Consider the following 27,748-nt stretch of genomic DNA (forward strand, 5'->3'; position numbering starts at 1 on the left):
GAGAATACTGTGCCCATTGTTTTTTTTTGTTTTTTTTTAACGTTAAACAGGTGTGGCATACAAGTCAGAGACTAAGTCTCAAAGAATTATATTAATGGGGTGACAACGACAGCGCGATTGTCACGTGTATTTTGTTCTTACGTTGCATGAAGCTGTTTGAGTCATGTTTGACTCTGGTGGGAATTCAGCAACAGACAAAAATTTTATCAGGATGATGATGATGATGATGATGACGACAAAAACAATAATAATAATGATATGACTTCATTTTTTGTAGATGTACTGTAGATCAATGCATTAAGCTGGAAGCATTATTACCTCTGCTGTTGAGATCTGGCAACTGCGAGAGCCTGTCTATCAATCAAGACCAATGTTTACACAACAAGTGATTCAAAAACTAGTATTTTATTCAGAGCCAAAAACAGAATCTTTCATAAACCAGGAAACATCTTAATGGTCTCTACCCCATGTGCTGGTCGGCATGGAAATATTCAACTCAAGGAGAGGTAGTGTGGCATGATTTAAATATTACTAAGCAGCAATAAGACTACTTGTGTGTGAATCTCCTCATTTGTCATTTATACGGCCACTGTGGAAGAGCCAGTGGGTCATTCTGACCACAGCCATTTTATCATAAATACACAAAACCGCTTTCTCTTCAATTCAGCAATGATCTTAAAGGCTGTAGCCATCTTGTTTTATACAAAACCTCAAACATTTTTAATATATTTTGCATCATAAAACAAGCTTCAAAAGAATGATTATGTGCTTTAACACTGCAACTGTACTGTAACTCCAAAAGTTAATAACAGTAGCTTAAAACGCACTTAAGACAGCTTAATTACACTGCACCACTGAAGTTCAATTGTATCTGTGAAACGCTGTCAAGAATTTCGTGTAGTCTGGTTAGGTCATGTGGCTGTATGTCTATCAAAGTCACATATTAGTTTCATGTAAAGGAGAAAGACCTAGCCTTTAGGCTCTTCTTTACCGGTTGTTTAGGCACCACTGTTTCCAGTAGCCTCCTCACTAGGTCTAACCTGCCTGTCTTGATCAGAGCCCTGGATAACTCTGTGACCTCCGCTGTGTGAGTCCTGTAAAGGCACCTCAGCTCGGACTTTACGATGTCCTTAGGGTACCTCTCCTCTGCCTTTCGCACCCACAGCTCCAGTTGAGTGATGGCGAGGCTTGGGTCAGGGCCTCCAAGCATGAAGAGAGTCAAAAGGGCCTGTAGGAGGCAGCGCAGGGCTGTGGTGTCTGTGCTTCCTGGTCTCTCTAACTCCACAGCCTGTTTGAAGCAGTCTGCAGCGTTCTGCTCCTCACCCTTCAGCAGGAGGCAGTGTCCTCTGAGCACGTGGAGATCCGGCAGGCTGTCACCCAGCTCATACTGTAGGGCATGGGACAGACTCACCAACGCACGGTTCACTGCTCCCTCATCCACCAAAAGGCTCTCCTGGAGTGCATCTACACCCATATAGTAGTATACCTAAAATGAAAGGCATGAATCTGAATACCCTGTCGCCGTAAAAAATCCATCTTGCTCATTATTACTTTGTGTCTTTACCTGTGCCATGTCCAGGTGAGTCCGCAGACACGGATGTACAGTCAAGACCTTGTCCAAGTCTTTTCTGGCCTCAGTTAGCCTCTGACGGTCTGGGATCCCACCTTGACCATATTTTGCCTTCTCAAGGTCCCTGACGTAGAGCATCAAATTGATCTGAAAAGGAACACATATATAAACACTTTGCTATACACATTTTTATTACCACCTTATTTTATCAAATGTATGGAAATTATCACTTTATGTAAGTGTTCGGAGAATAAAATGTCACTTCTACCATATAAACTGAATATAAATACATACATTACAAAAATATCTATAGTTCACACCAGCTTAACTGTTAGACCTAATTGTATGGATATGGGAATTCTATGCATCTTTCAGCCACTTTAAATTAATGCAAATTTCAAACATTAAAGGATTTTCACATGGTAACTGACTGAGTTTTGCTTTGACTTGGCACTGACTAGATCTGTAGTACCTTGGCACGGGTGCAGTAGGCCTGCCAGTTGAGTTCTGGGTCTGGGAGCACGTTTAGGGCCATGTTGCAGATTCCTGTGGCCATCTCATGTTTGCCCAACAAAAAGAAGACCTTTGCCAGAAAGTTCAGGGTGAATGCATCACCACTGGCCAAGTTTATGGCCTGAGGATACAGACAGTTATATTGCATGTTACAGTGGAAAAATAGAAATGTTATTAAATGACTTGACCTTACTTGACCATATAGTTGAAGCAGATCTTACTTCTGTAATTTTATGCATTTCAGTTTGGCGTGGATGGACACAATGCAAAGATTCATTCAAATGTGTTAAACATGGGAAGGACACTTCTTTGATGAGAGAGGTAAGGGATTGTTAAAAAATCTGTGATATTATATGGGAAATAAATTTTAATTAAAGATGTTTATTTATTTTAAACTGGGATTCTAATCAAATCGGCACACACCAACCGATTCCTTACATGAGTGCAACAAAGGTAGGAACTTTCACAAATTAGGCTACATAAACTGAGCTAGGTTCATTATAGGTAAGTAAGTTAAAGTTTAGTTATGCACATAAGATATACAATACATCATTTCTACCTAAAACCTAAAACAGTAACAAACAACTCTGGACATATTTAAGTACAACATTTTGTAGCCTTTGAAAACATCCACTAAATCTCAAACTTATTTCTGCCCTCACTATTCATGTATGCAGCGACATCTACCAAATGTTGCCTCGCAATAGAATTAGCCTTAGCCCTTAGTAACTTCCTGTCAGCTGATGTCATTCACATACATTCAAAAGGAAATAAACTAGGGCTGTTTTGAATGTTTACATCTTTAAAAAGGTCCATAGTTGCATAAACATGTCACAGATCTGATAAAATGGAACTATGCCTGAAGTAGTTGCTGCTCGAACAGAATGTTCAACTGAAGTTAACTGCTGGTAGCAGTTAGATAAGCAACATGTCTTAACCAGAGGAAAATGTTTATCAGGTTTAACCACTTCTAGAAAGTAAAATAGTCGGTCTCACTTTTTCTATCTTAGCTCGCCTGATATTTGCTGTGAGATCTAAATGCGTGGTTTAACTTACAGTTCCAAAGCAGGATAGAGGATCAGAGGCTGAGTAGCCACAGTCATGTATAGACATGGGCACAGTGGTGAACTCTTCCTTCCTCTCCAACATGATGCCAACATAACACCAGGCAAGAGCTGAGGGGAGAGATCAGAATCACCCACTGCTCAATGTGACGTCGGAGTGACGTATTTTCTGTCATTTTTGGAAGTCCAATTTCAGTCCACTGAAGGGGTTCTTTTGTAACGCCAGTCGACGTCTTTTAACGTTGACGTTTACCAAGCGTCCAAAGTTGCCGTCTGCTGGGTCGTATAAGGGCTATTTATACTCAAAATGTGGTCATTTGTGGACGTCTTTTCAACATCAAATTTAGACTAATTTTGGACTACTGTTTTCTGGCTCTGTATTATTTGACTGTCGGAGAGTTCTTAACATAATAAGGTAGATAGGCTAACATTAAAAATTATTTTACACAAATTGCATTTCCAAATAAAAAATTAAATAATACAGATAAATGCAAACATACATATATGCATAAATAAATAACTTGATTATTCAAAACAAACCAGTTAAAGAAAAACAGAAAAATGTGAAATAACAAAACATCATGTAGATTTCCTGCACCTTTCATAGACGTCCAAAAATGTAACCAGTTTAAAGGTCAAACACCCAAATTGGATCATGTTTGGACGTCCAAGTAGTGGACCTAGTTTTGACGTGGACTAGATGTCCAAAACTGGCCATGGATCGACAGACCTAATATAGACATGATCTGCACGTCTATGTGACATCCAATGTTAAGTGCGTAGAGTTTAGTTTTTTACCAGGCAGGTTTTATTAGCCGCACTTGTCTAATGCCTCTAAAAGAACAACAGAGTTGATGTTTTCATACAGAAACACAATGTATTTACCTTTGTGTTGTGTTTTATCTGATTCTAGTGTTTCTTTGAGAAGCTTCATGCCCTTATTGTAGTGAGAGAGTCTCGAGTATTCAGAATCCTCTTTGGTCTTTACTATGTCGTCCAGTCTGCAAGGAGAAAATGACTTAATATAAATTACACAAGTGGTCAAGTGGTTATCTTTTGATGGTTTTGTACCTTATATAGATGGTTGCCATTTTAAAATACCAGCTTCTTTTTTCCTCCGTTGATATCTGAAATACAAAAAATATTTTTTAGTCTTTAGGTATTTTATGCCTAAAATGACATTTAGTGTGTAGGAATACTTATTTCTTCAGTTCTTCGTCTTTAGCTATATGCCCTGCAATAGTGTATAATTGCTATTCCACCAAAAGGAACACCATTTTGCACTAAGAATAGTAAGCTAAGGACTCTGACTTGTGGTTTGAATTTTAATAATAAAACTCGACGACTTGATTTTGAGTGGAATATTAGTTTTATATCCATGCCATAATGAGCACCTAGAACTTCTGTAAAGGTTTGCAGTTGAAATAAATCACAGAGGAGGGATTAATGCAACACTATCTAATGATTACCAACATTGCATGATTAATATTCCAACCAATGAGATGCTGGAAGGTTATGAGTCACAGAATGATACATGTAGTCATTGTTCCAGTGCTCCTCCTTACATGTAATTCAACATCTACTCCCAAGCTTTTGAAAAGCCATTCACAGCTTCATTCTTATTATCATCGTGTTTATCTCACCAGCTGACCCCCATAGACCAGGGCTCTGTTGTAAAGTGTCAATGCTGCTGTCAGTTTGTCTCTCAGGTCGTCCTCACTGTCCAGCTCCACATCGTAGGGATAAACGTAAGCCTGCTCAGCCAGGCAGCGAGCTGCAAGGAGCCTGGTCTCTTCCTGAGAGGCCTCTCCACCATCTAACCCCATAAGATGGGACACTTTTTCCACACACTCCCCTGCTTCCAGCTCTCTCCGCAGCTTGTCATACACATATCCCAAGTTGGCCCAGGCATTGAGGTTACCAGGGTCTTCTTTACAAATGCTTCTAAAAGGCCAAGATACAGACACAGTGGAGTTAAAAAAAACATCCCCATATATGTTCTAATTGAAAAAAAAAAACTTTAATCATAAAAACGACTGATTATATTCTGGTGATCCCCTAACTTTTTTGCCAGTGCCACCAGAAGATGGATTTCCATTAATTTTGGTACATATTCATGTCTCCATGTGTTATAATGCTGCCATGGCATTTAGCTCTGAAAGCAAAATATACACCCGCTACAAAAGGTAGGCTGATGGGAGTGAGGAGGAGGGACTGTTAGACCCGGCGGCAGTGGGTCCACAAACCCACCCAGCCCGGTGTTCAGCTCATTTTCTGTCGCCAGTGCAGCATGAAACCAACCAGCAGGCAGGCTGGCTAGTTAGCTAGCTTGCTAACTATTTGATGTCACAGAAAACAAGCTGAACAAAGTTGTTACTTATATGATGATAGCAATGTGCTTTCCTAATTGGTGACAGGTGTTTTATGGTTGAAGCAGAAGTGGTTAAATATGACTCTAATTTAGCAGTTGTCTCTTCTAATGTCACTTCTCGTTTGGCCCTTACTGTAAAATCTCACCTCCACGACTTGGTGCATTCAGTGAGCATTTCTATAGCAATAATTACACACATACAACATAGTCATATCTACAGAGAGCAGCAACATGAAATAAATAGATTAACATGTTAATCTTACTGGAGCAAGTCATATATGATGATCATGCTTGTTGATATTACTTGTCTAGGCCAACCAAGCAATTTGATTTTCGAAATCAGCCTTCATTTTTATCTCAACTACACATCTGTCATTTTTGCTAACTGTATCTTTCACAGATGACAAAATCTGTCCCCAGAAAGAAAGACAGACAGAAAGACGGACACAAAAACACCTGACAAACACCTAGCAAAACACTCAAAACTGCCTTTGTGTTGCCTATTACAGTAGGTGTCTCCAGGACCCCATTTTGCCATGATGACACACACACACAGACTTGCAACGTAAAACAATACCAGTGTCTCTCACCTGAAGATTTCCTCAGCTGTGTCCAAGTGTTCCAGGTGAAAAGCCAGCAGACCCAGCAAATTCCGGACAGCGTACTGTAGATATCCAGCTTCTGCCTCCAGCTCTCCTCGAAGGCTCTCCTGTTTTAAGTAAGTGTCCCTGAGTCTCAGCTTCACAGGCCCAACAGGATCACAGTTGAGGTTGAGGTCCAGGTGGAAGTGACCTGGGATGTAGTCCATATCCTCAATGAGAGACTCGATGTCCTCTGTGCTGTCTGCCTCCATGGCCTCCTGCTCCTGCTTCTCCACTAGCTATTTGAAAAAGACAAGAAATACAATAAAAATACTGCTTTTCTGTTTTTCTTATCTAAGATCATACAAAGGAAAATACCTCGTTCTCCTCAGCTGATAGTTCAGTTCTACTGCGACAGAACACACACCTGACAGAAAGGTACAGACAGGTTGAACAGGTTGGGCTCGGGAGTGACTAGGGAGTGGAATAGCTAGGGGGAGATAGTATATAAATATGGATATATATTTTTTCCCACACACAACTCCCCCTTTTGATTCTTTTCCATATCTAGCAGTCTTTCTAATAGTTGTTCATTTCTTATACTGTACTGTACCTTTTATTCTTTTATCTTATACCTGTCTTATTCTTTTTTTAGGTTGATTTTATTTCGTATTATCTTTAATGGTTGTTTTTAAATGTTTATTAATTGCTCTTTCATGTTTTATGTGAAGCACTTGAATCGCCTTGTTGCTGAAATGTGCTAAATAAAGTCACCTTAGTAATTGTCTCTATTATGATTTATTTTTTAAAATAAAGAGTGCATCACTTGGTTTTGATCTTTGTCACTCTTTTCTTATTAAGCTCTTTGGCCGAAGTACTAACTGACATTCCTTAAAGTCCATTCTGACAGGGTGATATTATTTATGTCTTGAGTTTTGTAAAAAAAATTATTTTGAAGTCTTGTTTTGGAGAATGTTTAAGTCAGCCCCTCTTCCCCCGCCTGTGTCAGCTGTAGACATCAGAGGAATGTGAACCATCAGGATCAGTGTGACCAAGAGGGAAACTAAAGGAAACTCAGTTAAACTTCATGTGACTACTACTTTAAATTACCTTTCATTTAATTCATGAGAAAGAGTTAATTCTAAATAACAGCTGCACATTTCCATCCATAAATATCTTAATGCATTCATATTACATTGTTCATACTGTTCATACCAGCAGTATATGATATTCTTAACTACCCCTTACTATTTATTGCACCTGCGCATGTACATTACTCTTCACTTTAATTCTTTTTACACTTCCGGTTAGGTGCTACACTGCAATTCTGTCTCAGTACTTGCACCTAACAAAAAATAATCTTATCTAATCTAAACTCATAGAAAAACATACAGCTGTATGCTGAGTTGTCGACTGAACATGTAAACACCTAAAGGAGATATGCAGAAACTTTGCAAATAGTTCAACAAAAGCAAACATTGACAGTGAATCCTCATTATCCTGCAAGTATCAAACCAGGCAGACATGATAAGCACATTTTTGTATTGGAATGCTTTTGCATACAAATCCAAACTCTTCCACCAGAGGGTAAAGTTGCATTAAAATAAACCAGTGGAACAAAAGGGAAAGGGTGTTAAGTGTTTAAAACCCACTAGCACATGCATTGTCTTGATGGACTTAACAGGCGCTCATCAAAAGTGGTTCCCAAGCAGGTTCTCCAACAAGACAGGGAAAAACTCCACAAAGTTTCAACACATAAGAAATCATTTGACCAATAACTCAAAGAGAGATCAGTCCTCCTTTGACAGCTGTAGGGGGCAAAAAATCAGTTACAAAAAAAGTTGAGGATTACAGTAAGTGCAAATAACTGGTAGCCTATAAATCAATACCAATACATCCAAAGAGGTAAGTCCGGGGAAGAGCTGTTGGTAGGCATTAAAATGTGACTAGAGCATTGCCATACAAGGAAAAACGTAATAGAAAGTACAAAGTAATCAGTCCTATTATCTTACATTGTCACAAACATGTTGAAATAACAAAAAATAATAAACTGAAAGGTCCCCTCAAGACATGTTTAAGACACGTTTTTATTGAAAATGTCACACAATCATGTTTATCTGTGTTAGTCTTAAACTGATATTAAACATACATGAGCGCACAGAAACGTTCCCTCTTCACCAGATAAATGTGTGTCACAACCAGCACAGACAAGGTCAAACATAAAGATGAAGTAACAATAAGGAAAATGCGTTATTAAATGAAAGGGGGACTTTAAGAGTCCAATAGCTGTTCACAACAGTCCTGAGTTCTACGAGGGCACAGGTTGGAGGGATGCGGGCTGGCTGCAGTGGATCAACAGCACACAGGTCAGTGATAGGTGTACTTATAAAAATATCAAATACAATGCAGATTGTGGTTAGAAGCTGGATCACCTGGAGAAACCTACACAAATATAGAGAGAACACGTAAACCCACACACAAATGCCTCAATCAGGTCTGAACAGTGCTGAACCACCTATTCAACCCATGAAACACCTTAGATAGAGTTAGTGTTGAAGTGTGTTGCATAATGTGTATTTTGTAAAGCAGAATTGCCTCCTCGTGGGTAGCCTTTTCCATTTTAACCATGTGGGAGTACAGAAATCTGAAAATGTTCTCCACTCAACAACTGTTGCCATGGTGGCAATCATGGATACTGGGTTGATTGCATGGTTACGTAGTGATTACAGATGCTTGTTTGTGTCTCTTTGCATATATTTTACATCCCTGCAGCCAAGAGAAAAAAAGGTATTATGGGTAAGATGTTGACCTAACCCTAATAATCCCTATAGCCTTAACAGTACTCCCCTGGGAAGTAGGATTAGGATATGTGTCCCACATACTCATAAAGGTCCTTTTTTTGCGTTCAAACTAACCCCTTGTAAACCCGCTTAATTGTTTTGTTGTCTGTCTTCATTTCTGGCACAAAGGACAGTGTATAAGTGATAAAGAATAATATACAGACAATCAGGGATGAGAATGGAAAGACTGCATGCCTTATATGTATGAACAAGAACAAAGTCAGCAACATCTCAGCATCAAAGTTCTCTCAAATCCTTCTCCGAGGAGACGTTACATTTACATTGACAGGAGTATAGTCGGGAAATTTGGGGCCCCTCATGGGATGTGACACGGAATACAAAGGATCATAGGATCACAGGAAAGCCTTATTAATCTAGACTTTATACCTATTCTCTTTACACTGAGCTCTCCTCAGTTGTTAATGCCTTTGATGCACATTCAATGTTTTGTTTGGTCGAAAACATATTTAAGAATGGATGGATTTGGGGATTAAGTATGTATTATATTGTATGTTCTCATCTCAGACTGAAACCTCACTCTAGAGGGACAGCTCTAATCCACTTCAAATCCTGAATCCTGCTTTTTTAAGTATTGTTATTAAATGCATACATCCATCCCCCATTTTCACTGCAGACTCCGCCTTCATCCCGTATTCCCCTTAGACACACTCAGCCATCTCATCACCGTTGACTATGAGTGTATTTTCGTTCTTGGTCAGCTTCTCCCTGATAACCTGAGTGAGAGTCCACAGTGAAAAGCAACTCTTCAGCTCTCCAGAGGCCATGTCTGACTGCAGATTACACCACTGAATGTCTTTTTGTACTGCCTCTAGTGTAGATGTATACGTTGGCATGCAACCTATTCAGAAAATCTTAGCAGAACAAATTGAACAATAGACTAATAGTATTCCTTTTTATGATGTCTCTCTTTCTCTTTTTCACATGGGCTATAGTTCTATTCCATAATGCCTAAAAATTTATTTAAATACCTTGTTAGCCATGTGTCTTTGTTACTTAGCACTTGTGAATAAAACAGTCTCCAGAATTTAATTTAATTTGATTTTTAATTGTGCTTCCTATTAAGCCATAAGGAAAATATTTTGCCCAGAACCATTACCAATACAATATGTACCCACAAGTCTCCTAACAAGCTTTTAACCTGATGTATTATGACAGTCAAAGTGCTCATGGTTCTTCGTGAGGGGGTCCAGGCCTGCTCAGGAAAATATGCATCGATTGAGTCTGTGCAGGCTGGGAGAACTTTGTCATGTAAAGCCACAGACACGTGCGTGCGTGTATATGTGTGTGGGTGTGTGTGTGTGTGTGTGTCTGTGTGTGTGTGTGTGTGTGTGTGTGTGTGTGTGTGTGTGTGTGTGTGTGTGTGTGTGTGTGAGTGTGTGTGTGTAAGTCTATTGAGAGTAGTGTGATAGGTTTTAGTAACACAGACATCTTTCATATTTCATTACACTGATTAGACCCTCCACCCCACAGGGACTCTGCTGCATCTAAATAGATTCTCAGTGAAATCATCTGACACCAGCTTTGAGTTTATGATTGAAGACTGAAATTGAACACTGCTGGAATTAAGTGTTAGTAAAATATTAAATATTGCCAGTAGAACGTCTTGTTTTACAGAACAGAATGAAAACCTTTCTTTTTCCCGATAATCTGAGTTGATGACATTTAGCTTTAACTGGTAACGTTATGAAGGCAAGTCTGTTAATGATTAGAGCAGCAGCATTGTCATCACAAGCATTACACATTTTCAAAAATTGGCATAATGTACTTTTCCCAAATTTTCCAGAAAGCTAATCTACACCTCGTCTGTTTGACCAACAATGAGCCAGCAATGACATCACTACTCGGAAAACAGCCAATCAAATTGCAGCGGGGGCAACATGCAGCCTCACATGGGAAGGTTTTGAGCATGCATATTGTTGATTTCCCACATTCTGGGCACTTGCGTGCGGTTAACACCACATAGCGGCCTCTCCAGCCAAAACACACTTTAAATTATTTTACCATCCACTTACCATAAATTGTAGTAGGTTTTAATCAAAACCAGCAGCAACTGAGGATATTTAAGTCATGCGTTAATCCAGACTGATATTCATTTCTAAGTTACTTAGTATCGGTCATCATCTTAGTTTATACTATTATATTAGTATAAAGTTGATTGTTACTTTACAGATTCAGATTATTAAAACGTAATCATCAAATCAAATATAATATACTATTTCAGATTAAGCTACATAGCAGTAAAGTAATTCAAATGAGTCTAAAAAATGTAAAATGATACATGAGGTCGACTTTTCTCTATAAATAATTCAAATCAAATGATATATATTATTCTGAAATGGGCCAAACCAGTAGCCTACTTTTACTTTTGGTACTTTATGGTATATTTTGATGCTAATTATTTTTTTACTTGAGTAACATTTTGAATGCAGGACTCTTACTTAAAGCAGAAAGTAGTGTGCCTACACCATGGTAGACGTATTGCAACTTTTACAGTGGAAAATCTGGGTGGGCCCAATTCCATCACTGTGAGGACACAAGTATATCTGAGATGTGTGCTTGAGTGGGCCTACTGTACTAAAGTTAATGTCTTAGTTACATTGTATATTTGTAAGTCAACAGTTCAGTTCTGATGGGAAGATGTTTTATTTTGGTAGTTTACACAAAACTCCACCGTTTTCCTTTATGCGTGTTTTATTTTGAAAGAAGCACCAGAGGCGGTATGATGTCACTGTAGTGGGTTTGACAATCTGGTGTCTCCTCTCCGTCCCACTCTGCGGCTGCTGGTCGCTGTCATCATGCAGGTGGAATCTGCGCAATGTAGCCCAGGGTAGGGATCTCCAACCAGACACATCACCGGCCTGCAGCGCTCACACCCCGGACACTGGACTTCAGAGATCATGCTGTGGGCTATTTAGGAAACAAATCAACACAGATAAACAGAAAATGCGAGGATTTTTTTTTGGTTTTCACTTGATGATCATCAGTTTGTTTAGTGACATCCTCATCAGTTTGACATCAGATGACAATACAGCACAATTAAGAATTTCTCTAAGCATTATTCTCCTGGAATAACCAACCCGCTCTCGTGTTGATGCTGTCAGGTTGTTTTTCTCTCCTGGCGCAGTCCAACTCAGCTGGAGTCGCATAGGATGCCCGACAAACCTTTAGGAAGTGACTGCAGTTGCTTGACAGGCGAACAATTTAAAGAAACGATAAGGACGTAATCTTGCGGATCTTTTCGCTTGAAAAACGCAGACGCGATGGATGAAAGCACTGCCAGCGAGACCGTCCCAGATCTGAGAGACATAGAGGTGAAAATTGGCCGGAAGACTCCCGAGGGTTTGCTCAGGTGGATGCGGGAAGAGGGCTCCTCTCACCGGGGAGACGCCAAACTGGCCACCGCGCAGGACACCAGTTATGAGACGGGGAAGAAGAGTTTGGATGAAAAGATCAGGAAATTGAAGATGGAGATGGTAAGAGTGCTTTAGACGACGGTTTGTGTGTGTGTGTGTGTGTGTGTGTGTGTGTGTGCGCGCGCGTGTTTGTGTGTGTGTGCGTGCGCGCGCGGTGGCACAGGCTGTTGCACGTGTGGCTGAGACTCTTGTTTTCCAGTATGTGATATTAATTGAAGTCAACACCGTATTAAGACGTCATATTGATTGAGAATTTGAGCCAGTCAGCTCCCCTCCACTGGACTCTGTTGTTGTGAATATATAAAGATTACTCAGCAGATCATCATGATGTCTCGGGGATGGTTAAACATTATGCAGCACAGAATGCAGTATAGATTATTAACATACAAACCATTATCAAAACACATCAAGATGAATTATGTGAAAAAGAAAAAAAAGAAAAGAAAATTCTAATGGGCTAATTATAAAATGCAGTTCAATTCAATTCAATTCAATTCAATTCAATTCAATGCAGGGGTAGTGATTGAATATCCAGTAGGCCTTGGCTATATATTTTTGACCTTTAAATCATTTCATGTTAACCATGATTACAAAATACACGAGATCTCAGTATTTTATGTTTAGTTAATGTGCAAACACGATAGCAATATTTCAGCCAATAGTAATTCCTTTATTACACCCAATATAAACAAACAATCTTGATACCAATCCCTTATATATATTTTTTTTTCAAAGAATAGTGACGAAGCTATGAGCAGGAACATTTTACATTTGCAGACAAATCCACTTGAAAGTGCTCTCTGGTGGACAAATGTGTGACTCTGCTTCTTAAATACTTCGACTTAGTCTGGCATCAGTACTGATTTGTCTGCAATAAGCTATATGGGCTTGTTGATTTATCAGTGTAACTCTAATTGGAACCAATGTTTTTTCTTAGTTACTTCTTTGTGTTTACAGTTCTTTATAGTGGTACCAATATTAATGTCGGGACTCCCAGTGTGGGTTAATAAACTTTCCTGCCGAGGGTTATTCCGTTTCTCAATCTGCGTTCTTGTCTGTACTTGTGTTCTAATGGACTTGTGAAACGTCATCAGTCGCAGCCCAAGTTCTGTTCCAATTCAATAGTCCGCATCTCGCCAAGTACAGTCCAAATGCCCGGATGTGACTTGCTCTGCCCATTTTGTTGAGGATGCATTGGAGGTGACTAGTGTGGACTTCGGACAGCCAGGTATCCCAGAATGCATTGCATTTTAACGGTCATACTGCATCCTCTCGTCCTCCGGAGTTTGGACTCCCGAGTGGAACCTGCCAAGTCTAAACTTCTAAGCTCAAGTCCGAACTTGGAATGCTTGGTATTGAGAAACGGTGTTAAATTACAGGATTGATCTGCTACCAATGTAAATTCTGTATGGTAAATATGTTGCTAAAACCAGAGGCTCATTAGCTTAGCTTAGCATCAAGTCTGGAAACAGGGGGAAATAGCTAGACTGGCTCTGTCCAAGGGTGATAATATATGTACCACCATCTCTATGGCACACTAATTAACTCCATATGTATTGTTTGTGTAAAAGTCGAAAAACAGTGTAGTTTTGCCTAGATGGTAACTGTAAATTTGCATACACTCACAGAAAGTCTTCACTTATACTAACCATGACCATTCAAGTGCAATGCCTAACCTTAACCAACTTGCAAGACACATTTTATGGGTGGTCATGTGCCAGACTTTTGGGAGTAGCGACTTCTTAGAGTCTTGTTGCCAGGCAACCAGGTGGAGACAGAGTGGTACATAAGTGGTATCGATCTCATCTCACTCTTGGAAATAAATTACTGTTAACAAGCATATTCCCCAAAATTTATTGCAGTAAGTGTCATAATAAAACAATGTTTCGAAACAGTACTATATTATACAGTATATACAGTATATAGTAATTTAGTAATAGTATTACTGTCATGCGTCTTTATTTAACAATAATTAAGAATATTTAGTTACTGTTACTATACTGTATATAGTTACTGTAAATGCATCAGTGATACATGGAGTGGACTATCATTTGAAGACTCCTCATACTCAGTAATTCAAGCTGCTCTTTACCACGCCAACAACTGCAGATGTCTGGGGTTGCTAGGAAATCAGGTGACCACCAACAGCCTGCAGAAATCTGACGAATTCAATGTCTATCTATTGTCAGATGAATTACACTGCAATCACACCGTTCATATAAATTTGTGTCTTTTATCTCCTATAACACCATTTTGTTGCTCTACATACTTAATTTTGACTTAGTTTTGCTGTGATATATTGATACATTATCCCTCTGAAATATATTTTAGTTGCGTTCGTTTGAAATGTGAAAAGCTGTTCTTTTTTGACGACAAACTACTGAACAGAGGTCAGTTTGTTGTATTTATTAAATAAATATCACTTCTACTTGTTTACATGGACCCCTCCTCCTCCACCAAACAGTGGAGATCTGGAGCAATAATCCACCACTCTACTGTTGTTTTGTCTCCCGCTCTATGATCATGTAAGTCATACATTCCTGTGGTTGTGACACAGAGCACATGTGCTGCCACCAGACTCCCTAACAAAGAAAGCTGTCTTCTGAGAAAGTCGCTCCAAAACATGTCGGTTATATTCAAATATCTAAAACACATTATCGGTTTGGCCACATGTCAGAAATATAAACTTATTGTAGCAACGTCAGTGATGCTGCCAGTCCAGATGCACTTTGCAAGTCTGGAGAGGCCTAAAGAGGAAATTGGGCTCTGGCCACTGTAACTAAACACTTCCTGACGAAACATTATCAGTTGCACTTTAGGAATGTGGGCTTATCGATATATTTACTATATGTATTGATACTTGGCCATATTTTAAATATATTGAATTTAGATCTTTTCGCTTAATATTAAATGTGTAATCTATCACAGTTTACACATGGACTTTAAAATGAGTCCGTACTACACCAGCATGGGGCATATAAAGTTCATGTCATGCATATGCTACATTATTAAATGATATGGTGATACATTGATTTAATATTGCGCATTATCATAGGATTAAACTCATTAAAATAATTCTATAAAACTTTTTTGTAAAGTAACAATTTATCATTTCATAAAATAAACATTATTAATTAATATTACATTATATTTAAAATAATGCATTTGACTCCTCTGATCCATTCTTTTTATTCTTTACTTTTTGGTTGTTGGATGTTTCATTGATAGTAAAAGAAGCAGGGGCTGGAACCACAACGTCAAGTAAAATGTGTGTTTGTCAGCCTTTACTGCATCTACTCTCTATCAGTTTTTCGCCTCCAGCAATGCTTTCTAAAAAATACATTTAAGTGTTTCCACCTCATTCAATCTCCCCATCCATTCTTCAAGCATCTCCACACCATCAACATTCATGACTGTAGTCTGAGCCTTTACAGTCTTATTACAAATCCCTTATCAACCGCTGCTGGCACCATGATGACAAGCAGGTCCATTATATATAAATTACAGTTAGAAGAAGAAATATTTCTGAATATGATATTTGTGGTGTCAATTTGGATCGATTCAGTGCATCACCCTCCAAGTTTTTTGTCTAACAGGCTGATATATAGTCCCCGAACTTTCCATCAACCAAGTAATTTAATAGGGAATGATAAAATTATTCGTCCATCAAAATGTAACTGTTAAATACAAATTAACTGCGGACAACGATGTCAGCCAGTTCCCAAGTGTATAGTTGACCAACGTGCCCAGTTTGGATTCACAAAGCATCCAGAGAGTTTCTATAAATCTGTCAAGAGTAGAGCGCCAGACTGATTTGTTAACAGTTTTAGCTATTAATCAGGTCTGCTGCAAAAAAGGGAGGACTGAGAGAAAAGTGATAAAAACTCTTCCTAACTGAAGGGGAGTGAAACTTCCAGCACAGAGCCGGGACGCTCTCCTCTGTGTGTGTGTGTGTGTGTGTGTGTGTGTGTGTGTGTGTGTGTGTGCTCCATTCATCTATGAGAGTGGTGTAGCGTAATGGGAGAGCAGAAGAAGAGTTGTGAGTGTTGCACTTTCATCAGGAATCTGCTTAGTAAGATGTGCAGTAGTGCAGAGTAATGCTGCATGGAAAAGCTCACATGTACACACACATGCATGCATAACTAAACTAGATGTTTTCTTTTCTCCCTGTTGAAAAGATGAACACGATGAAGATGTCGGACATTTTTCTGTGGAGTTGACCATCAGCAATGCTTGTGGTGATGTAACACCACATTCTTGACAATGGTTTCACACACGATTTCATTGATCAAACATTGAGTGGTACCACCAGGAAACAATGCAAAGGCAAAAAGCAAAAATAAGTCATGAATGCTCACAGTGCTAGTTTAGAAATAAAACAGCATAAAAACACATTTGTCAGACCTCAAGGATACAGCCACTGAAATGTTTATTCATAAGAAAACCCTACAGGATGCCTTTAGAGCTGAAGTTGGCAACTTTCTATGAAAAACACTTTTTTTTGTATTTGCTGAAACTGCCCCTATATCCTGACAGGACACAGGACCTCTATCTTGCTCCCTGACTGCTCCTAATGGCATCTGCTATTCCACTGCACCTGGCCCACAACCAAACACAGTTGAGGAGTCTCTGGTGCAGTGTCAATGACTGCTCATGAACTCTGATCAAACTTAAATAAGCAGCGTTGATCGAATATGATACAAGTGCATGTAGGTAGGGGACATTTAACAGGACTGTGAGCTGAAGTCACATAAATGTTGTTAATGATTTTAACGTTGCTGTTCATCTCTGTGGGGGCAGTTTTACAGCTTCAGTCTTGTGCAGTTGTCTCCAGCTGTCTAATGGAAGACAAGTCTCCCCTGATCTAAACAGATACAGAGGCACTCCTTGAACACCAGACGAGACTGGCAGTCAGCCACACACGCACACACACACACACACACACACACACACACACACACACACACACACACACACACACACACACACACACACACACACACAAACACACACACACACACACACACAAACACACTGCTGCATCAGTACCTGTATTTCAGCAGTCAAAGTTAGAGAGATGAATGCTGTGTTTTTGCTCGAGGTATGCCATTATTCCTGTTTCTTTGTGTCTGCTTGTCCCTCTTTCTGTTGCTCTCCCTGTCGCTCTCTGTCTTCCACCTCTGGGCAGATGAATGACATTGCCAAGTCAGCGTTGAGCGCAGAACTGAGCTGTAGGGAATCCAAATCTAGTCTATTTAATCTCAGTCTTCTTTCACTATCTGCCTACTGGCTGTCCCCTCAAAGACTTTGTCTAATTCAATTATTGACTAATGATCCGACCGTTTATTCAGCCATAATCTTTTGTTTTGAACTAAGCCTACTACTACTAATTCATATTTAACATTTAATATGTTTTAATAGGAAACATAATTGCTGCTGGATTATGTTTACAGGCAGCATTAACTTGAGTGAATAAAGGGTTACGTTTTTTTATCCCCATGCGATTTGTAAGGACGTTATAGAAGGTGGGTGAAGGTACTGAGGTTAATGATAGGGAAAGATCAGTTAAATGGTAATAAAGGTGACAGTCTTGTGCTTGTGACATATTTTGCTAATAAACCAAGGCCATGATCTAAGCTGTAAGTGCCTCAACATAACAAAAAACATTTAATGAGCTGCAGTTGCAACAAGCCAATGTCTGGGGCGGCTGTGGCTCAGGAGGTAGAGTGGTTGTCCTTCAATCATAAGGTTCTACAGTAGGTGAGATCCCCGGTTCCTGGTTGCATGTCGAAGTGAAGGATACCATAGGATATCATTTCTCAGGGACATGTTTTTCCTCACTCACACTTGGGGTGCTCATTTTTCTTAAGGAAAGCCAAACTACTGCTCAAGGTATAAAAAGTTTATTATTAAAACAACAAGGCCTCTCTCTAGCTTCAGAAATCGCAGTCAGCCTAAACTGCTGCCTCAACCAATGAATTCAAGAAAAAGGGCTGAGTTTTAAACGCGAAAGCAGTCCTGCCTATTTGTTATTGGTTAAGAATCCTGCTTAGGCGGTCCCTGGTTTAGACTTTGGACCATCTATCACTCTCTCACACACTGTTTTGTTCACAGTTGGTGCAGGGGCTGAGTCCTCTGGACACACGATTCCCCCAAATGAGCTGCGAGTTCCCTGATAAAAGAATCCTCTCTACTCTGTAATTTTCCACTTCCTGGGGCCGATCCCCTTTCATCTTACTTCACCTTACTGAGCCTATTTTTTAACCTGGGGTTATCTGCAACATCCTTTAATTGTGTGTTCTGTGTTAAATTGATAATAATGTAAAAGCATGTCAAATCATCTTAATGTACGGTATATTCTATATGTGCACAGTGAGCAATAATACAACTTGAAATATATTGTGACAAAAAATAAACGCATTATACATAAAAATCTCCAAGAATGTAACAAAAAAACCAATGTGTATTAAAAATCTCCATACACCACAGGAAAACCAAAACCAAAGGAATAACAATTTACCATTTATTGTTAGAATATGTCGTAACTTATGTGTTGACTACATTTTTTCATGAAAATAGACAGAAAATAGCTACTTCTTATATACTACTTCTTATGTTGAAATTTCCAGCGCTGAAGAATTGAAGTGAAAATCAAAAATTTAAAGCTATTACCTGTGAAAATGTGGTAGAATTTTTTACAGGTGGTATTTCCATTTTGTGAAACATATTCTTTCATTTTGTCTGACTCGTACTGTGCGATAAAATCCTGCATGTTGCGATCCAAACCATGTATGCTGGATAGACTGAAAAGGAAAAACAGAACAAAAGAGGGGGCTTTGATCAGTCAAATACAGAAATTATTCAAAGGTGAACATAGACAGATGGAGCAGTTGGAGGTTTACAGGGAGACCTTCTGCTGTGTATTGAGACTGTAGGGACTCTGCAAGGACACCGTCTGTCTGCAGAGTTAAAGTGGGGAGGTGAAACGACAGACAGTGACACTAGAGGACATGGGAGAGAGACGGGTGTTTATTTTGCTGGTGAACGAGAGAGCGAATGTGTGCTTGTGCTATCTCTGCTCGAAGTGATTCAGCAGTCTGTTAGGTAGCATGGGAGTGTCTGCGTCAGAGATCATGCTTCAACTGTGGATATGCAGTGTACCGTATCAAAACTGAATATCTGTGTTTAGACAGTAAATCTGTCAATGCATCATTGGAAATACATTCTTACACTTAACATTCCCCCAGGAAAGAGCATGAGCTGACCAGATTTATCTTGCTGCTTTGTTTTGCATAATGATGAGGGAAGCTGGCCTACCATAACATCTAAAATCAAACTCCTAGGATAATTCTGCTTTATTACAAGTTATTGTCCAACAACATATCTATAATTGTAAACTTTCCGACAATTTTCTCAGTGTGAAGCTGTTGAGGGATGTGTTAGAAAGTCGTGGCACATTCAGGGTTTCAGTGGTTCTTTCTAGTTAGAGAGAGATAGATGTAGAAGCTGTCTCTCATCATCCGTTGTTGATACCCTTAATGCCAGCCTGATGTCTCTATCAAAAACGCTTGCCCCTCTGTGCTCCCTACATAGAAATATGTCAGTTAATGTTAATTCCCTCATGCACAGGAGATCACTGAAGTGTTACCATCAGACATAACTGTCTGTATTCAGGGCTGAGGGTTTTCCCTGAAGCTCAGTGAATGCACATACACACATATAACCATCCATCCATCCACCTTCAACCTTCACCTTTGACATCGGGCGTGAGGCGGAGTACACCCTGGACAGGACGCCAGTCTATCACAGGGCACCCATATAACTACTTTCAATAAATTGACTGAAAAAGATAATGGCCTATACCTGTTACCTGGTCCCAAAATAAAGAGAGAGACACAAACTAGAGAAGCAGCCAAATCTTCACATTTCTTCTTTCTTGAACTTTGTAAATGACTCATCCAGTTACACAATTATCCAACTGTAAGCATTTACCATTCAGTTGATCATTTATTTGATTTAAGACTTATTTACGTGACTCAAATGTATAATATATTTAGTTTGATACACTCATGCTCACCTGAAAATTAATTAAAACATTGATAATATATTTATCTGCATTGCTTCACTTGATAGACCTAGACTTAGACTTCTCTTTATCGATCCTTTGAGATGACTCCTGCAGGAAATCACACACACACACACACACACACACACACACACACACACACACACACACACACACACACACACACACACACACACACACACACACACACACACACACACACACACACACACACACAGACACACTCACACACACACACACACACACACACACACACACACACACACACACACACACACACACACAGTTATGTATCAGATATAAAAGGCAGGAAAATGAGCTTTCCTATGGATCAGCCAGGAGATGATTGGCCTCACGCCTAAGCAGGAAAACTGAAATCTGTTTGGCCATGTACTGGCGGCACAAAAATGAGAAAAGATGATTAATGTGTGTTTCAGTCCTAGACTTCCGCCCTGCTCTCAACCTGACTGGTGTTTTTCATTCAAGTGGGTCCTCTCTATCTCGAGTCCATTTGACTCCATTGTATAATTAAAGGAAGAATATGTGATAACTTTTGCTCGGTAAGAAGAAACTTGTCCATATTAACCAACATTACTAGTGATGATCTGAAATATGTGCAAAATTGATGGTTGGACATCATTAGTGTGTTTTAAAGAGGGGATACATTTTCTGGCAGACTGAAAATTGCAGAAAATACAGCATGAAATATTTTTCAAAGAAAGTCCTACAGGCACATGCTCGATGTGTTACTGTGCCTGTAGGACTTTCTGGTACCACAGTGCCGACACACCATGACCGTTCTGTCCACCACCCTTCATGTCCTACTCCATCATTCTGGTGTACAGGTAAAACAAAGTGTTCCTATCCCTGGTGACTTACGGTAAGTGATGCTGGGGGCTTCTCGGGTTCTTCTGCTCTGCTCACCATGCTGCCACACTGCCACATTGCCACACTGCTACACTGGTTGTTTTGTGTTGGAATTAAACCATAGACTGTATATAAAAGAGATTAAACATGTGCCATTCACGTGAACCTGTTGCACCACTACAGGGAATGTTTGGCATTTTAATTTTAAAATGGCTTAAATGATTAATCAGTCATCAAAAATGGTTGCTGATGAATTGTCTATTAATGAATTGACTTAGGGACTCAGCTCTACCTATTCCATAATTTCCTTTTACGTTCATGTTTTACTGCTACTACTGTATTTTGGATGTAGGTCTACATGTTATTGCTGATACAAATAAAGTTGGTTTGGGTAGGATACACTTACATCACAACTGTTTTTACTAAATATAAAATATGAAATAAAAGGCAGCATTCCCACTACAGACGGATGAGTGAAACGAAGTGTGAGAGCACTGTTGGAGCACTCAACTTCGTTAGCATTGTGCCACCTCAGTGCTGACAGGCATGGAGCTACTTTTACTGCCACCCTCATTAGCGCTCAGTCTCTGCCAGCCTAAAAAAAACCCTCAAACCTCAAGCCTGAACCCCACACCAAATGTTAGACTGTGCCCCAGGACGCCAGCCTGTTTACAGCCCCACACACACACACACACACACACACACACACACACACACACACACACATACACACACACACACACACACACACACACACACACACACACACACACACACACACACACACACACACACACTTTGGCAGCCCCTCACTGCAATGTGTGCTTTTGTGTTGCATGTACAGTCGAGGTGGACATATGGAATGAATAAGCAGATAGAGAGATAGATATTTATATATATACCTACTATTCTATGTTTTTCCCCTTTTATGTCACTCTCTTTATTTCTTTGTCCTTCATCTCGTGTTCTCAGAGCTGTGTCTGTCAGTCGTAATTTTGTCTACAGTGTGACTTTGGCATCAGCAGATCTGCCCCACATTGACCACACAGCTCATTCCTTTCTGCTTCTATCCAGGTATCTCCTCTCTTAGATGATATGTGTATGCCTGTGTGTGTTCCTGTATTTATCAACTTGGGCACAAGATAGAGGGATAGATTAAGGTAAGTGCCAACATGCAGTGTTGGGGTGTGGTCTGAAAACAAGGATTTAGCTTGAGAAAGCTGGTCCCCATTCGCTATTTGGTTAAAATTAAAATCATGCTTGGGTGGTTATATTTAGGTTTGGTCAACCTGCTGCCCATATTCAACGTATGGATCATAGACTGTAAAAAAAATTGACATAGCATACCTGTCGAGGTCCGTTGTCTCAGCTTGATTCAATTTTACTCGCCTACGTGAGTCGCCATCTTTTCAGACTTTGACTCCGCCTCATTTCCTCTTACCAAAAAAGGCCATGTATGTGACGCTGGGGAGAGGGAGATACGTCTGTCCGCGGAGTAGTGAGGGCCAGCAGCTAGCTTTCACTCAAGAGGCAGCGCCCCTAATTATTCATAAACTTTAACCCCCAATAAAATAAGAACTAGCAAGGTACAAAAGTTTTCACCCCCCTCAGTGTTGTCATGGAGATATGATCTAAACATACAGACTGGAGTGTTTTTTTGTACCAGGCCTTAAATAGGTTTGATTATGCTGTGAATACGGCCTATTGCACATTCAATGGTCTTTGAATTTAACGGTCAGTGAAAAATTGCTCTATTGTGCCAACTACCCTATTGGCCACTCGGAGAACTGCAGTTTATGGCACTTCCATATTGGATCAACCAGGATGTCGATGTGCTGGGGATTTGGTATGGATGAAGTATTATCTAAACTGATTGTTCCAAACCACTGTGGATTTCAACTTCTTAAAATTAAGCTGCTTGTGACCCCTTGACCAAAGGAGGACTTTTTCTTTCTGAGGTTGTATCATTTGAAGGATTTTTAAAGGCTTGTAAAGGTAAAAGTATTGTTCATGAAACCACTGATCTAAATCACCCACAGCTGAGTATTTAACCACAGCTGGACTACTGAGAAAGATGAGGGGATGGCACTGAATGTGCTTCAGAAGCTTTACCTTACAGCCAGCAGTGCTCAGTGGTTTAAACAAAGGTCAGCCACCTCCTACACAAAGACATGATGTATAAGACATATTCTTTCCTCTACATACAGTTTCCTTGTAGATGGAAGACTCTCCAACACACTCACAGGGAGAGGCTTTTTGTTGTAGGATCATGACAGAAAAACCATACGGACGATGATGAATCGCTCCACTGGAGGCATAACCATCAATGCCAACATTATGCAGGATCAAGAGATAAATAACGTGGCAGGTTGGAAGAATCAATGTCCATCTCCACTGTGTTATTGACATAATTTGAAGGGTCACAAAGACTCCTAAAGGTCAGAGAGCAGAGGTCTTAAGGTCCCTGCACTTCTACATAACACTTCTACATATTTAACTAAACAAGTGGGTTTGGCATAATGAAAACACAATAACACAAATACGCAATCTCTAAATATCATATACATACGGTTGTGCTTTACAATATACATTTTAAAGTTTGTGTATGAACATGCGATGTTAGTATATTTTTTCTGACTGTTATGACTGTCGCCACAGTTATTTCATCCCATCAATATTTACAAAAGTTAAGTACCCAACAGTTTATAATGCAGCAGCATTAATAATGTAATTTTATATACATACATAATACACTCATGTGGGGCAGTGTCCTGCATTAAGTACTTTTAATAATTTGGTTACTTTAACTCATTTTGTTGTTAAGACTTTTAGTTGTAACAGATAGTTGCAGTATGATATTGGTACTTTTACTTCAGTAAAAAATCTGACTACTTCATCAAAGTAAAATATATGTATTGTTGTAATTAGGAATACCATTAAACTACAGGTTATATTAAATGTAAATATATATATATATATAGTGGTGTGTGTTTGTGTATGAAACCTGTCTGAAATTAGCTGTAATTCTGGGAGACAAAAAAGGCAAACATGGTATTGTAATATATTCACTGTTTATAAACTATTCATTTTGATGTATGACTACATAAAAAGAGATGTATTCTGTGGGGCCACTGTGAAAGACAGATAATGCAATAAAGAAAAAAAAATTAGAAACTGAGGTACTGAAAGGCTAAAGGCTTAAGTTTGGTTGGTTATCCGCAGAGAGGGGTGGATAGCTTTGAATGTCAGTGCCATATATCACCTCTTCACCTCAGAACACATTAGCAGAGGTCTGCTGTGGAGGAATTTTCCATGACCCCAGTCCTCTTTTTTCTCTTCTTCGTCATTTAGCATTTTCAACCTCCAACTCACACACACATGCACACACACACACATACACATACACATATATACATCATATTAAAAGACACCAGTGGCTGATTAATTATTACTTTATTTTTTATACCAGATGACATCATGACTAAATTCAAGTACATTTACATTCATTTAGACATTAATTTCTTGATTTTCTTTTCAATGTGTCATACTTTTCCCTGTCAGATGTCCACCTCTCAACAGCTCTTACAGTTAGTTTTGGTCAAATGTCCCTGTTAACACTTTTAAAGAGCTTATTCCCCCACTTCTTCAAACTCTCTCAGGTTTGTCCCTCATTCTGTTTTCTTTTTTTCCATCTCTAAGTTTTCCCCCTCCACCTTTACCTTGACAAGAATGGTTGCTGCATATCCTCGACCCAACAGCTTCTGTTATACTTTACTTCCAATTATGGTAATCTGCAAAAGTTTAATAGCTATAATTGTGTTTGCACTCGCCTGTGGAGCCAAAGCTGAATGCTTAAAATAAATATCTGCAGAGTCCTGGTGGTTCCCCAGGTTTATAGTTTGTCTGGTTCTCATATATAAAGTTTTGCAAGCTATCAAAACATGAACGCAATGAAAATAGTCATAAACTTTGTAACTCTAACCATATCTCTCCTTTTTTATTTCTCTGCAGGCCCACCTGCGCTCGGTGGATGTAAAGATCTTGCAGCAGTTGTTGGCGGTCCATGAAGGCATCGAGGCAGTTAAATGGCTGCTGGAGGAGCGCAGTACGCTGACGAGCCACTGCAGCAGCCTAACCAGCAGCCAGTACAGCCTGGGCGAGGGCCCAGACACCTCCTGGAGAGGTTCCTGGAGCAGCCTGCAGGACCCCAACGACAAGCTGGACAACATCTCCATCGGCAGCTACCTGGACACCCTGGCGGATGACATGGATGAGTACTGCCCCTCCAGCTCGGAGTCAGTCATCTGCTCCACCACGCCCCTGGTCTCAGAGGCTACTGCTGGGGTCCGAACAGGGGGAGGCCCCGGGGCCACGGTTACAGCAGCTGGGATAGGAGCTGGGGTAGGGGTGAGGTCTGGTACTGGGGCTGGAAGTTGGATGCGGGCTGGGGCAAATGAAAACGGAACTGTGGCTGGAAATGGGATGGAGGTGAAAAGTGGACCATGGCCTGGGGTTACCAGTGCTATCACTGGAATTGGCGGGACTGGAACTGGGAAACCAGCTGCTCCTGTCAGCTCTCACCCAGCCAAGTGTGAGGGCCCCAAACAAGTCACTCCAGTCTGGATGAAGGCTTCAGAGACGGTTAAAGGAAACCCCATTTCTAAGGATGATACCCAGACACAAGCCATCAAGGCTAATGGCGTCACACAAACAGGCAGCCCAACCCGCTTCAGCCTCAATGAGAAACTGGGAATCAGCCAGAGCCCCAAACTTAAACCTTACAAAAACGGAAAGATCGACTTGGATTCCTGCAAAATGAATGGCAAAATGCATTTGGAGTACGATGCGCATTGGCGGTGGGTGCAGTCGCAAGAAGATGTGACGTTTTTGTAAGGATAATAACAGAGGGGACTGAAGCCACTGTTGGACTCATCAGAAAGTAAAGACCATGTTAAGACCAGATGACTAAAGGACAGAAGAAGAAGAGTGAACTGCTGTTATGAAATGCACATAGTGAGGCTTTCCTTGTTGAAAGACACTGGGTTGGAAAGACAAAGAATAACTTTTATTTTGTCCTGTGACTGCACTAACTTTATATAAAACATTGATGTCAGTATTAAGGTGGATGCACATTTCAGGATTTTGACCATATTCAGTCAAACTGGGCTGCTTCACACAAACTTAGGAAAATCAATTTTAAAATCCTGTGTCATAGTTTTTCTCAGGGTCTTTTTTTTTTCTATTCCCTGATTCCCTTTTATTTAATTTCATAAAGCACAGTGAGAAGCCCTGCCACAGAGCTGAAACATATTTTGAGATTGCTTGAAATCGTACATTGACCAATGTAAATTTGAAGATTTGAATTTTGATTTGACTTTCTCGTTCAGAAAATAATACCTATAAGCTACCATATATCTTCTTACACTATAACTATAATAAACCCCCAAGGGAACTACAAAGATGTCTACCCCCCAGGAATACTCTCCTTAATTACTTTGTTTGTCCTGTGGTGGATCTTTAACTCCACTACAGCACTGATAGAGATGATTGTACTGCATTTAAGTAAGTAGAAAACCAAAGTTTTTCCTCATCAACCTATCATGTTTGAGTAAGAAATTGAATGTATTATATAAAAAAAAAACTTTGTCTATGACAATATAACTGAACATTTGATGGTTATAGATAGTATTGCTTGATAAAGTTTTAACAAAACATAAATATTAAACACCTAATGCTGAAATCTGTGAGCGTGTTCCTCCCCAATCTTGTAGCTGCCTAAACAAAAAGTAGAAGATGTTAAAATAAATGACAGAAGACTGAGGTCACTAAAAGTATCCCTCATTAAGAAATAATGTGTCCATTTGTGTCTTGTGGAGCTAAATACCTTCAGTGCTTAACCAACCATCTGCAATATTATATATTCATTGAATCGCAATACAGCTACTCTGTGCATCAGGTACTAGTTGTGACTGGTTGTAGGCTGAATAAGGCTGGATATGTTGTTTTTTTTTTGTTTTTTTTAACTTTTAACCTGTGTACGCAAATGTTGTGCCTGATTGGTGTAAACCTCAACTACATATGCCTGTACTTTACCTTCTGAGATGACTGCACTGCTGTTATGATAATCTGAGGTTATTTAAATACTTATTTTGTCTTTATTTTGACCTCTTCTTTGCCTATTGCTTGCGTGTACAAATGGCTAGACAAACCAGTCTGTGTGCTCTTGCCATGTAAGTGTTGACTGGTAAATGTGTTATGTTGGCTGGGTGGGAATTGCATGCCCTGTGCTGAAAGCTTTATTGGTCAAATCATGAGAAATGTGTGGAAGACAACACAATCAGACGAAAGCAATATTTCTCAGAGCCTTTCTAGTGGCTTACGTAAGTAGCCTCTTCTCAGAAAATCTAATATTATTGTCTGTT

General features: G+C 39.7%; 2 protein-coding genes across 3 annotated transcripts; one reads left to right on the top strand and one right to left on the bottom strand.

Annotated features, from left to right (window-relative positions):
* Window positions 1-386: 386 nt before the first annotated feature.
* On the bottom strand, window positions 387-6,516 carry ttc22 (tetratricopeptide repeat domain 22). 2 transcript variants are annotated; one of them, XM_083940489.1, is made up of 9 exons: window positions 6,478-6,516; window positions 6,109-6,398; window positions 4,791-5,091; window positions 4,219-4,274; window positions 4,033-4,148; window positions 3,140-3,258; window positions 2,043-2,153; window positions 1,565-1,717; window positions 387-1,486 (listed from the first exon to the last, which is right to left on the bottom strand). In XM_083940489.1, the coding sequence occupies exons 2-9, from the start codon at window positions 6,369-6,371 to the stop codon at window positions 950-952; spliced, it is 1,656 nt and encodes a 551-aa protein (XP_083796615.1). In that variant the 5' UTR covers window positions 6,372-6,398; window positions 6,478-6,516; the 3' UTR covers window positions 387-949. The 2 variants fall into 2 exon arrangements, with proteins under 2 accessions (XP_083796615.1, XP_083796614.1); XM_083940488.1 differs by having other exon boundaries at window positions 2,043-2,204.
* Window positions 6,517-12,107: 5,591 nt separating this feature from the next.
* On the top strand, window positions 12,108-26,887 carry lurap1 (leucine rich adaptor protein 1). Its single transcript, XM_083911462.1, has 2 exons — window positions 12,108-12,433; window positions 25,338-26,887. Exons 1-2 carry the CDS (start codon window positions 12,221-12,223, stop codon window positions 26,217-26,219), a joined length of 1,095 nt encoding a protein of 364 aa, XP_083767588.1. The 5' UTR covers window positions 12,108-12,220; the 3' UTR covers window positions 26,220-26,887.
* Window positions 26,888-27,748: the final 861 nt, after the last annotated feature.

This window comes from Echiichthys vipera, assembly GCF_963691815.1.
Source record: "Echiichthys vipera genome assembly, chromosome: 3".
Classification (NCBI taxonomy): Eukaryota; Metazoa; Chordata; class Actinopteri; order Perciformes; family Trachinidae; genus Echiichthys; species Echiichthys vipera.

Coding starts and splice junctions, on each gene's coding strand:
- lurap1 (XM_083911462.1), top strand. CDS start 12,221: ATGGATGAAAGCACTGCCAGCGAGACCGTCCCAGATCTGAGAGACATA. Junction 12,434..25,337: donor GGAAATTGAAGATGGAGATG/GTAAGAGTGCTT, acceptor ATTTCTCTGCAG/GCCCACCTGCGCTCGGTGGA.
- ttc22 (XM_083940488.1), bottom strand. CDS start 6,371: ATGGAGGCAGACAGCACAGAGGACATCGAGTCTCTCATTGAGGATATG. Junction 5,092..6,108: donor ACAGCTGAGGAAATCTTCAG/GTGAGAGACACT, acceptor TTGGCCTTTTAG/AAGCATTTGTAAAGAAGACC. Junction 1,487..1,564: donor CTCACCTGGACATGGCACAG/GTAAAGACACAA, acceptor CTTTCATTTTAG/GTATACTACTATATGGGTGT.